This window comes from Chaetura pelagica, unplaced genomic scaffold, assembly GCF_000747805.2.
Source record: "Chaetura pelagica isolate M959 unplaced genomic scaffold, ChaPel_1.0 scaffold137, whole genome shotgun sequence".
Taxonomy (NCBI): domain Eukaryota; kingdom Metazoa; phylum Chordata; class Aves; order Apodiformes; family Apodidae; genus Chaetura; species Chaetura pelagica.
Window position 1 is genome coordinate 144,137 of NW_009953947.1, and position 12,779 is coordinate 156,915.

Genomic DNA, 12,779 nt, shown 5'->3' on the forward strand with positions numbered 1-12,779 from the left:
GGGAAAGAATTGATGCTGAACTGATTTTATTTCCAGTACAGCTACTGTTGTAGCAGTACCAAGCTAGCTATTAACTCAGTTAAAGTAATTTCATGGTCTTTTCAATTTTTTCCACTAATAAGTCTAGTTGAAAGGAGGAACCATGGAAATGCTTAAAAGATAAAATTTATTAGAAATGTTTCTTGCTGTTTGTTAGTGGAAAAGATCAACAGTAGCAGTAGTTAGATTACTTTTACTCCAATACTGTGTGTCCTCAAATATGGATTTTCTTGCTTCATTTAAACATAGGATTTTGTTGGTTTTTTTCCCCCAGACTTTATCATGCAGAGAAGATTTCAAACACCAATCTAGTATTCATTATTAGTGACAGCCAACTGCTGTGCCGCTCCTGTGACCCAAAGCCACTGATGCAAGCAGAGAAGCCGGGTATCCTTTAAATTCAAATAATTTAGTAGTGTGGATTGATTTTTGGCTATGACCTACCAGAATATATTTGGAAAAAAAATTATCTTGTTTATGTACATATTATTAGAGTGGTTGCCATTGGAGTACTTTAAGAAGCAGAGATTTGTGGATGATATCACTGAGACAGCAGTCATTGAGGTAGAGAGCAAAGTTGTTATTCATGAGGAACTAAACAGAAATGGGCTCACAGGAACTTAATGAAGTTTCCCAAACACAGATGCAAGATCTTGGATCCAAGACAGAATAATGACATGCAGCTGGATAGGCTGAAGGCAGAGTGGCTAGAAACAGTTTTGCAAAAATAGATTGGAGGATCAAGATGGACAAGAAGTTGAACATCAGTGGGCACTGTGCCTTGGAATAAAGAGAACCAGTTGCATCCTGGGCTATGTTAGCAAGAATGTAGTCAGCAGGTTGGGATAATTGATCCATCCTATCCCTTCAGCAGTAGTGAGACCACTAGTGTACGCTGTATACAGTTTGGGGCCCCCCGGTATCACACTGACATAGTGGAGGAACCCCAGTGAAGGGCCACCAAGGTGGTTGGCATCTGGAGCACGGGACAGGCAAGGACAGCCTGGGAGTCTTGGGTTTGTTCAGCTTTTAAGAAAGAAATATATGACTGTCTAGAGAAATAACAAGAAAAGGGCAACACGGAGATAAGAGTGTTTGGTAATGAAAAGTGGGGATGCTGCACTGATGCCTGCAACACTGAGATGAAGTCATGGAGGCACTTTAGTGTGTGCTCAGTGCCAACAGCTTACTTCTTGGGGAAACTACTTTAACCATCAAAGGCTAGAGTTTATCCAGCTGCCAGCATTGGAATTCTTCAAAGCTGGCTGGAGATATAGTTTGTATAAATACTAAGCACGTCATTGCAACACATGCATTAAAATAAAAGCATGTAAAAGGTTTGAATTTACAGCTACCCTCATGCCAATCTATGTGCCTTTAGCCTCCTCACTGCAGTAGATGTTCACTATAGGTGATGGAAATACATGAAACCAACATACTTGTATTCTAGGCCAGGAGAAATTCACCTCAACTTTTCTCTGCTGTATACTCTTGAGGACAGCATGCCAGAGGTGGTAAATTAAATCATATAGGGTTATTATGACAGAATATGGAAAACAATGTGTAATACCTTTGTCTAAGTCAGGAAGTTAGTTTAGACAGTGTCTTCCATTCCTGAAATAAAATCAGATGGTGGTGGATATGACTGTTTCTTTGGCACAAGCAATGCATTCATTGCCACACTAGTAAAACTGGAATTCCATCTATGCTTGGGCTGAAAAGGAAGTTACATTGAGGTGGAAGCAATATCCATGTCATCACAGGACTATATAAACACAGCCTAATATTCTAATTGGCTCCAGTCCATGACAGTTTGATTAACTGTTGCCTCTGTCTGAATGTATAGACAGCACTTGCTATAGAAGATGAAGAGCATTTGATGGGAAATAGGCACATATTTGCATTGCCCCAAGGGGCCCAGGCCTTCTAGAAAGCAGTAAATGACCTCAAATGGCAGCCAGAGCCACTGGGTGGGCTTATATTGACTAAATGGACTATTTTATTTCTGTTCCAACTATGCAGTACTAAGCTATTCTCTCTTCCCTATAACTAAGGTACGCTGTGAAATGCAGATGTAGCGTAACATCACACAAGCAGACAGAATGACCTTTGGGTGTTATTCAGATGGTTATTATTAGACTCTGCTTCCTTCTGGCTGGTACAGCTTTGCTTGTGCACATGATCTTTTAGAATATTTCTATGTTTCAACTTCCCTTTCAGCTGGGCCTCTGCAAAAGAAAGGAGAGGCGAGTCTGATAACATCTGAATGAAGATAGATGTAGATCTATAGAATTAATTCCCTTTTGCCCTCTCTTCCATTGGGCATCTCCACTCATTTCAACAAAACTGCCATAGTTCTCTACACTAGTGCATGAATAGGAATACTTCTAAGATAAGTAAAGTTTTGGTGCTCGAGTTCTTTAAAACATTCTAGATTAGCTTTAATGTGGTAATTACCAACAGTGGAATGAAAAAAAAAGCTTAACATGCTGAATGGCAGTGTGAGCAGGTTTCTACAGAAGACAGTTTTGCCCTGTACCATATCTGTGCTGCAAAGACTTGTGTCCCTCATTAGCCTGTGGCAAATGTGAAATACAGTCTTTACACTTAAACACCAGTAGTTATAGCCTTCAGAGACATAAGCTAAAGCATTACCTTATGTTTAAAGTTAGCTAATTAATAGCATGTCACTGCTCTCTCTTCTATACTTCTGTTCTGCTGTTAGTCTGGACAGCATTTTCTCTGTCTCCCTTCACCACTGAAATGCTGATGAGATATGATTAGGTTTTCTGTCATTTGCTATCAAAGCCTACAATGGGATGATCTTGTCTATGGCATTTGCGATAATGTATTTTTGTGGTAATATATAAAATAAAAACAGTAGTTCTTATAGGCCTTCACTGCAATTTTCAGCCTGTATAAAGCATTGCTTTTCCAAAAAGTCCTTCTCACTATTATTGTGTGTTTTCATTTTAGCAGAATAACTCAATGGTAACATATGCTATAACCAATCGGCACTATTTAAAATGTTTGTTTTCTAGATTCAGGCAGTGTAGGAAAAAAGGGGCACCTGATTTTTTTTTACCTACTGGGTTGATTTGGTTTTCTTCAATTTAAACAAGAAGCTGTGACTATTGTTGTTGATTTCAGTACTTTCTGAATTAGTATAAAACTTCTCCCACAAATGTAAAAGCAGAATGTGATATGCAGAAGGAGCAGTCATACTCCTTAACCGGAGATACAGATGAAGGGCCAAATCCTTGTGAAATGGTCAAACAACCAAGATACAGAAAGGGTCCTGATGTCTGTTTCGATGAAGCCAAGCAGGTAAGCTTGAACTTGTAAGACTTTAGGACTATGTTTAAAAACAATTGTGGAACTGTTTAAGAAGAGTGTTTAGATATACCTTGGTACCTGGTAACCTATCTGTCATTAAACATACTGTCCACTCTAGACCATAGCCACTTTATTTCAAGTATCCCATGGTCAACATAGAATTAGCAGCTGCTTTCTTATCTGCTTTTCCTGTAACCATTGCACTTTCACACACGACTCCCTCTAAAAAAAACCCCAGCATTGAGCATAAAACTGATGGTGCTGTCAAATTCAGTTCTTCTGTGGCTTCCACAACTAGATGATCCTGGCTTAGAAGTAGGATTTTTATTTTAGTGTTTCCAAATATTATTTAATTTTATTTATATCTGGTTTAGTATGTTATTCCTCTTAGAAATTCTGCAAATGTGTATTCACCTTAGGTCACATTCTCAATAGGTATAGAAGTGCATTGTCTTTATGAAATCAGCAAAATGTTATGCTGTCTCATACACCGTTTTGTATACATTACTGTTCAGGAGAAAAATTATAACTGTACCATTTTGAATATATTCTGTGTCTTACCTTTCAAAATACTGCATGAAAGAGAATGTCAAATTCAAATTCTTCAGACTAAATTTCAAGACAAAAAAGTAGTGAAGAGGGGACTATCTGCAATTATATAAAATAAATATTTTTTTTAAATGCATTTGCAATGCTTCATCCCATTTCTGCAAAGGAAAGATTTTCCAAAACTAGTGCAATTGATTTGCTTTAACCATTGTATACCAAGTTTTCTTACAGTATATTCTTTGCTCTTCTTTAATGAGCCACAATTACTGCAATGTTAAAACAGCCCAGATATCTGGTATGAAATGCATTTTTCTTGTAACCAAATTTTATTTAAAAGGGAAGTCTTACTGGACAACAAAAATTAAACAAAGTTGAAAAATCACCTGAAATCTATTTGGCCATTGTGAATATTCCAAGTTATCCTGATATGATTGTGTGTGAAAGTACAACTCTTGCTCACTAGCTTGTGGTGCTAATCAGTCTTTTGTAACAGTGGATTGTTTTGGTTAAGTTTATTTGCAAAATTTGCTGTGAATCTCTTGCTCTTCGGTGAATGCTTTCACATTAACTCTGCTAACTGCCAGCAATCTGCATGATATCTCATCTTGTATGTCTTTTTCTTCTGTGTTTTCTTTCCTTTCCTCTACTTGCTACTTTGCCCGTTATTAATAGGATCAGCCTATATGCACAACGAGTCGTGCCTCTGCCATGATGTCCGCTCCTATCTTCATTTTTCTGCAAGTTTTCATGTGGTGTGGATGGTCAGTTACTTTCTCTAATTTTTGGGTTTGTTCTTGGCTTTAAAAATTAGCAGACATTTTTACTTACTAAGTATACAAGAGAAAACAGAATGAAGCAAGTCCCAAAAGCAGCAATCTGGAGCAAATTACTATTGCAATATTAAAGGAAATTAAATATGAAAAAACCCTGTTTGGAGCCTTATAAATCATAATTACAGAACACAAGGGCCTCTCCCATAGCAAATACAAAGACACTGGAACCTGTTGGGTTTATGTGGCTGGCTCTTTGAGATTGCACATGTACCGAGTCAGTGTTATTCCCTTCAAAACGTTTTTCCCTTGTCCCTGTTAAAATGAAACAGAAAAATAAAGTTTTCTGCAACAAACAAAGGTACAAAGTAGTAAGTAGTAAGAAGAGGTTACAAATAAGAAGAGATTATGAAAACCTATGAAAATGAATCTGTACTTAGGGATAGCAAAGATGAGTGCTCTGCATAAGAGTAAGTGTTGATATTGAGAAGAGTAAGGAGTTTTGACTGCATTCAAATTAACACAAATGCTAGATGGAATGTAATAGTGTGCATCAATTTGATATAACTATGAATTCAGTAAATTAATATTTTTACTTTTTAAATGTTTGCAACCTGAGAATAGTCATTGCCTAATTACAGCAGAAGATGCTTTTTCTGCTTCTAATGAGACACATGGATACATGAAGTCTGGCATGTTGACCTAGTGCAGACTCTGGGGTTCATAACAAAAGCCTTGGCATTTTCGACTGTGTTTCATTTAATGGTGTGGGAGTGTGCACTGCTGTGCTAGTGACATGTATGCAAGAGAACTGCTGATCTAAAGAAAATCAAACTCGTGACCTTGTACTCTGGAGGGGTTTCTGATCAATACTATTACTCGGAAAACCACTAGAGGGAGATACTAACATATCTATCAAAGTACAGCCAATTGAGAGGCAGAAATGGAAACTTCGAGGTCATTTTTTGGACTAAATTTGGAAAAATATTGAAAACTGTAACAATTTAGAAAATTCATTTTCTCAATAATTTATATTCTCTTTGAACTTCGAGAAAGGTTCAAGAAATATCACTTGAACATCAGCAAAGAGAAGCTTCAAATCCTGTTTAACAGTTTCCTATTCTGTATTTAAATGATCTAATTTCTAGTGAACCTAGAAACTTGCACAGCCATGGCTGAAGGTTGTAAGGAAGGGTGAAAGTCCCTTCCCCCAAGGCAGTGGTATTTCACATTAAAATCTAGATTAACATCTCATGTTCTTACTCGTGCAATTTGCTCTGTGAGTAACCTTATTTTAATTAAAAATCTACTGTCCAATGTACATAAAGCAGCAGAGACTCACCTTGAGCTGAATTCTTTATGTCCAAAATGGTCTTTCTGCTCAAGAAGGCAAACCAAAATAATTGGAAACTTATGAAATATAATTTTAACAGACTTCTGGCAACATAAAGTTATAAATGTAATTTTGTTCATCCATTCTGTGCTTAATAACTTTGTGATTTTGAAAATGGCTTCTAACTGGACATTGATCTGGGTAGTTTTATTAAAATCACTGAAGCCAACACAGATACAAACCAGCTGATCAGGTTCAGTAACAGAAGCTGGTTTTTTTTCCAAGGGTAACAGAACAGTCTTTATCACACCCTTGAATAGCTTGCTTTTACTTTGTCTGAACACATTGTTTTTGTTTACCATGTCTGATAAAAAAGAGAGGACTTCTACAACTTTTTAGCTCCTTCTGGGAGTGTCCTTTTTCCATCTGCTTCCACGCATGTCATGGGGAGCTTTGAGGGTAATTAGCAGCCCAGACAAATGTCTACCTTTTTATGAGATGGGCTTGTACTCCTGATCTTCATGTGGGTAGGTGTACAGCTTTGACAGTTTTGTGCTAGTCCAGAAGAAGAAGGGTAACACAAAATTTATAAAAGTGCAGGCATGGGAATTTGAAATGACCCCTGAGTAAAAGCAAAGGTGTTCTCCATGCACTATGAAGCATTTAAAACAAGCTTATAAAAGGTAAAACTTTGACGTAACCAGTTGATATCAAAGAACAGATCAGAAGCTTCTTGGTGGATAATGTTATTTTATCTATTTATAGTCAGTGTAGCACAATGGGTTCTGATAAATGATTATGGTTTTGAGACAAAGTTTTCTTAAATTAAATAGTTATAGTGTACTACTAAAGGAGCAACAAGTATGTTTAAAAACTTAGATATGTGTTTGTGTCTGTATGTATATATATATATATATTTATATCCATGTGTATCTTTAAATTGTGGACTGGCACTGCCTTCAAGAAAATGTTGATATATAGCAATGAGTATGTGGGTTTGATGCTTGACAAGGAATATATGCTTTTATAAAAGCACTAATTTCCATTCTGCTAGTGCTGAATAATTTTCACAGTGTATGATGTTGTAAAAGAACCCTCTCTAGAGTTATCATAGTAAGGCATAACATGAAGGAGATGACATTTTAATTGGATGCTTCTCTACCTCAAGCATGAAAGGAAATTTGACATGTGACTTATTAATGCAAGAAATTTCTGATACACTTCTGATTAAATGAAACTGGTTGATGAGGATTCTTTCCAATTTATTTTCCAATTCTTTCTCTCTTCAAAGAGAAAAAATATACAGGATATTATTTTGAAGACAACAGAGAGAGGACATCCCCATCTGATCTATTGGTTATTCGGGTTTTCTGTGTGACTAAAGTAGTAGTGAAAAATGTAATGAGCTAGAAAATTTCAGTGAAGTTGCTCAGTATATTACTTCAATGTCTAATTGCACTGGCAGAGGTAAATATAAGGTAAAATGATGCTATGTAGTTTGTTAAATGAAAATTTACAAAAAATCTCAAAAATAACATTAGAGGAAACAGTTGAGAAGTTTTCTTAAACCTCAGGAGTAGGGAAATGTTTTCAAAAACAATATTTTGAAGATCATTCAAAACTGACATTTTATGCAATCTGCTTCCAAATTAATGGTGGGATTCTGCGCATTTCCATAAAAGTGTATTATGAATTTGTGTAAATCAGCATGTAATCACACTTTCTTTCTTTTTTTCTTCTTCTTCTTTTTTTTTTTTTTTTTTTTTTTTTTTTTTTTTTTTTTTTTAATTTATTGTTATTTACACAAGAGTTAAAGCACGCAAGAAAATTACAATATGCAAGGCTGGGGAGGAAAAAGTAATTTAGATAGGATTTACTGTACCTTCTTTGCCACTACTATTTTTGTCTTGGCTTAGGACACAAAGAAGTAACTGATTCCAGAGATAATATTTAGAAATTGTTCATGGCAAAACTGCTGGTTTACCACTGTAAATTTGTCTACAAACCTCAGAAATGTAATGTGACTTTCATCAATATGGGGTTAAAATCTCATCAGCCTTGACATATGTGTATAAACCTGGTATACTTTTGTTTAGTACAGTTTAACTCTGTAATATTTAAGATGCCCCTTTTACATGAGGCTTCCAAGACATTCTCCACTGTTATGAATCTGTTAAAAACAACTCTGTGTAGTCTTAGGTAGAGAGCAAAAAATACTGAAATATCTATTTTCAATCGAGTAATAATATTATGTATTCTAACTGCTGAATGTTAAAGCATTGCTCATAAATTGTGACAAAAGCAAATTGAATGGGCAACAGAATGGACTTTTTTCAAGTACATATAGCAGGAGGATTAACTGATCAAAATAATTTTACCCAATCTTTGGTCTAATGCAGAGATGACATTCAAGCTGACTACTGTATGGTTCTATATGTGGAGGTCCATCTATTCTGAATGCATAGTCGTTGCCCCTTCCTGTTAGACACAATTATGTTTAAGACCTCCAGTTGACTTCTTACTTATTCTACAAACATATGCCCTCTGTTGGAAAATTTTAAACCTCATATTTCAGACTATTTCTTCAAAGACTACTCTTGTACATGGTTTCAGTGATAAGAATCTTAAATGCCAAGAGTAACACTGAGTACTGTTCATTCAATTCATGTGAGAAAAAATGTTACTGGCAATTCTACTCCTGTTGGTCCTGACTGTGAGGAAGAAGCAGCAGGGTTATTTTTAGATGCCTGGAGTAGAAGTAAAGCTACATGACAGGACACAACAGAGATGCAAAAACTGACAGAGCCAAATTAAATGAACCAGAAAACTCAGTGCAGGAATTTTGAACTTTTGGAGTGCAATCACCTAAAAATAAAGCCTAAGCCAAAATTATAGAACTAAATTATAAAGGTAACAGATGACAGAGACATGTCAGCAAATGGCTACTGTTGATAAAGAATGGCAGCTAATGTGAGCTATTTGCTTTGGGACAGAATGAATTTTTTTTTTTCTTCTGTTTTTCTGGAGAACTTGAATCCTGTTTGAGGGGAGCTAGGTTTACATCCAAGTTTCTAAAGGAGACTGTTGGTGAATTCTATAATTCCTCCTGATATATTGAGTCTAATTTGTCTGCATTTTGTAATTTTCCATATATATATTCCAAACTGATTCTGATTCCTCTAACCACTCTTCTTTAAAAAATGCATTGTGTGTGGTGGGATTCTCATCAAAGTCTCCACCCCTTGAAAGTGAGACAAAGAACTCATTAAAGTCTTTTGCTACGCCCTGTAATCCCCAAGTTCCCTCTTTACACCTCTGTTATCAAGCAGTTGCCCTAACTCCATTTGACTTTGGGCTTTTGATTTATTAAAAACTTTTTACTATGTTTTTAGTATATTTTGCTGGGAGGTAATCAGAAATTCTTCATTAGCCCTCCTAAATTCCAGTTTATATCTAATCTGCCATTTTTATGTGCTTTCCTCTTCTTGCCTATTTGTGTAAACTTAATTTCTTAAATTCTGACTTTTTCCCTATGTCAGTGTGCTAAATTTCCCTGCTGTTTCATGTAGTGGTGTTTTTTTGTGGTGTTGGGTTTTGTTTCTTTGTCTGTTTTTCTTTTCAGTGGAGGAGGAGTTTCGTGTTTTTTCATTTGTTTTGGGATTGGGTTTTTGGGAGAAGGGGATGATGGGGAATAGGACGATGGTTGTTCTAATTGTGACATTCATTTTACCTGGATTTATAATACAATATTTCTTAATACTCTTCTGGATCTTTGCAAGAGACTTTCTTTTTGAGATGCTGCTTCTGTTAGTGCTTTCTGTCAGTGTGTGTGTCTGTCTGTTTAAGGTTCTGGGTTCTTTGTGTTTTCTTGATTTTGGAGTTGCATTTTGTGGGGGTTTTTAAATGCTTTTTGTAATTTTCATACAGTTCCCTTTCTTCAAATTGGTGTCTTTTGGTTTGCATTTGTTTGTCCCAATCTCTCACACAACAAAGCTCAATCCTGTTGTATTGTGGTTTACAGAGCTACTAGAGCTATACTCAAGCTATACAGAGCATTTCTCTACTGATAAATTTGAAGAGGGCCCCAGGTATCACTAAAGGTTAAATGACTGTTTCAAAAGGCATTTATCGTATCCAAAAATGGATCTCTAAATCACTTTTTGATAAGGCATCAATCCTTTCTACATGTGACTTCTATAATCTCACATAATATTTCATTACTGATACTGTCACTTGGATCAGGAGGTCAGCAGTGCAGTCCTAGTATTACTTTTTTATTGTTAAACTCTGAAATTTCTTACCCACAAAGATGCCATCATACTTTCCTTTCCATGTAATACTTTTATGCTATAACACTTTGTATTATACTTTACACACTGCCCATCTGTTCTCTGTCCTACACTGCCATTCTTACAAAGTTGGTTGCCTAACAATGCTCCGTACTAGTGAGTATTTCCTTTCACCAGGTTTCTGTTATGTGTATTATTTTGGGATGGTTAATTCCCCCATCTTAACTTTACCTTACTAACCTTGGTGTGGAAGCACTTGCAAGTTTTCTTTAAGGATGTGCTAGTAAATTAAAGGTGTTTTATTAAACCTTCCTTATTTATCCTGATTGTTCTTTTTATCCTCCCTAACCCCCAGCCTCTTCTGAGGTACATTGAGTATCAGTTATGTATGTCTCAGTGGCATGTTAGTCTGAACCAGGAGCTGTTCCATGCTTGTTGGCTTTCCTCTGCTTTCTGTTCTAAACTCCTTTCAATATTTGTACCAGAAGCCAGGCTATGTTACTATATAAGGTGCAACCTGTCCTTCCCTGCACATATTTCTGTTCAAGAATTTTCCCCCATTCCTGATACACAGAAGTCCCTTCCCACCTACACTGCTTTTTTGTTCTTGGATGCTTGGGATCTCTTGGAAAATGCAATGTCTTTTTATACATGGGTACAGAATGCAGTGAAAACAAGAAGACCAAATTTTTCCAGTGTTCAGAGCTGCCCATAAATCTCAGGCTCAGTGGAAAGAGCAGTGCAGGGGATGGCTGGAACATTGTTCTGGTGTTTTAGGCAGCTAAACATAGATTGTATCAGTCCTGAGAAACAAGGTGTAAAGACTCCAGAACAGGTGTGGAATGTACTTCAGCCAGACTGATGAATAAGTCCGCAATGTGAAAGATATTAGGCGTTATAGGCAAAGTGAGACCAAATAACAATTAGTGGAAAGAGGAATTAGGAAAGGATATGCGATTACTGTGTGGCATAATGAATAGTTAGGTCCACTGATGCATGACAGAGCAGTGCAGCTCAGAGCAAGTTCTTAAACTGAAGGGTGTCTTCTCTACAGGCTGCATCAAATCTGTACAGAAAGCCAGTAGAAAATCTCATACTTGAATGCAGCATCAGAGACACAGAAAGGATTTTCATTGTCTTTGATCATCTCTTCAAGGGCAGACCATATTTAATGTTCAATCATGTTGATGAAATGGACATGAACATACTGTGGTGTTTGTTTGCTAATCTTGAAAAGTTATCTGTTCTGCCATCTTTCCTCGCAATAAAATGGTACTCAAAATCTCCAAACTGATGTAATTTCAAGGAATATAAGTGTGGTTCACTGCAGTCCCCAGTTATATCCCATTTCTTGTGTGATTGTGTAAGTATCCTGTCTAGCTCATAAGTAGCTGCAATAAGTCTTGAAAGTATTTAATCCTCCCATGTGTACACTTAATGGAGTAAAAAAATCAGAAAACTTCTAGGAATTATTTTGCTGTCATTTTAGGCAGAATAACATATGTGAGACCAAAAAGGGTGCCTCAAGAATAGTTCAAAACATTTAAGTCTAAAATTACTCTTCAGGAAATGTAATTGTAACTAGTGTTAAATAGCTTACTTTCTTCTTGTCAACAGGAAGATTCGACCGACTGTGGTGGTGCCTCTGGTCTGAGTCCATCACTGTGGTCTGTGGTAGGAATTCAGCTGGTCCTCCTCTGGCTGCTATCTGGCAGCAGACACTGCCAGTTATGACTTTGCTAAACCAAAACCTGCATAACTTAATCAAGACCCAGCCAAAATGACAGCCTCCGTCTCATCTCCAAAAGGGTCAGTTGTTCGGACAGCAGCAGAACAGCATCGCTCGTGTCTGGTTACTGCTCATTGTGAGACTCATCAAGGCACCCACGGTGGCTGCATGTTGGAGTGTCGGATCCTTAAACGTGTGTGAATGCTGCATCATCTATGCCATCCAACCAGAATTCTGTACCTGCTTCACTTGGGAATCTAAGATTATTTTATTTTTGTTTGTTTGTTTGTTGTTGCAATCCTGATGACTTCATGTGAAAGGGCTCCCCTGACAATAGCTTATGTATATGATTTTGATTTCTTTTAAGCTTTGGATATCTTGAAGATTTATATTCTTTTACATGAACATTTATTAAAAAAAAAAAGAAAAAAAGGAAAAGAAAAAAGAAATGTAGTCCCCGATATACATTATTAGCACCATGATGGCTGCCTTGAACTGAATTTTGCCCAAAGTAGTTGAGTAAAATGAAGATATTTGCTAGTCTTCAACAGAAGTTCAGCATTACTGAAATGCTGTATGATGAGTGGTTTATTTTTTTTCGCATTAATCATGTGGCAGCAAAGTTTTGGTAGATTTACAGAAAGGGAAAGAAGGAAGGAAGGAAGGAAGGAAGGAAGGAAGGAAGGAAGGAAGGGAGGAAGGGAGGAAGGAAGGGAGGGAGGAAGGAAGGGAGG

The 12,779-nt window shown here is 36.6% G+C and overlaps 1 protein-coding gene across 1 annotated transcript in view; it reads left to right on the top strand.

Moving 5' to 3' along the window:
* The window catches only part of CACNA2D1 (calcium channel, voltage-dependent, alpha 2/delta subunit 1), a 151,733-nt gene extending 139,270 nt beyond the window's left edge, over positions 1-12,463 (top strand). The window contains exons 32-34 of the mRNA XM_010001804.1: positions 314-426; positions 3,284-3,366; positions 11,934-12,463. Of these exons, the coding sequence (XP_010000106.1) occupies positions 314-426; positions 3,284-3,366; positions 11,934-12,050 (313 nt within the window). The 3' untranslated portion in view covers positions 12,051-12,463. The remainder of the gene's footprint in view (positions 1-313; positions 427-3,283; positions 3,367-11,933) is intronic.
* Positions 12,464-12,779: the final 316 nt, after the last annotated feature.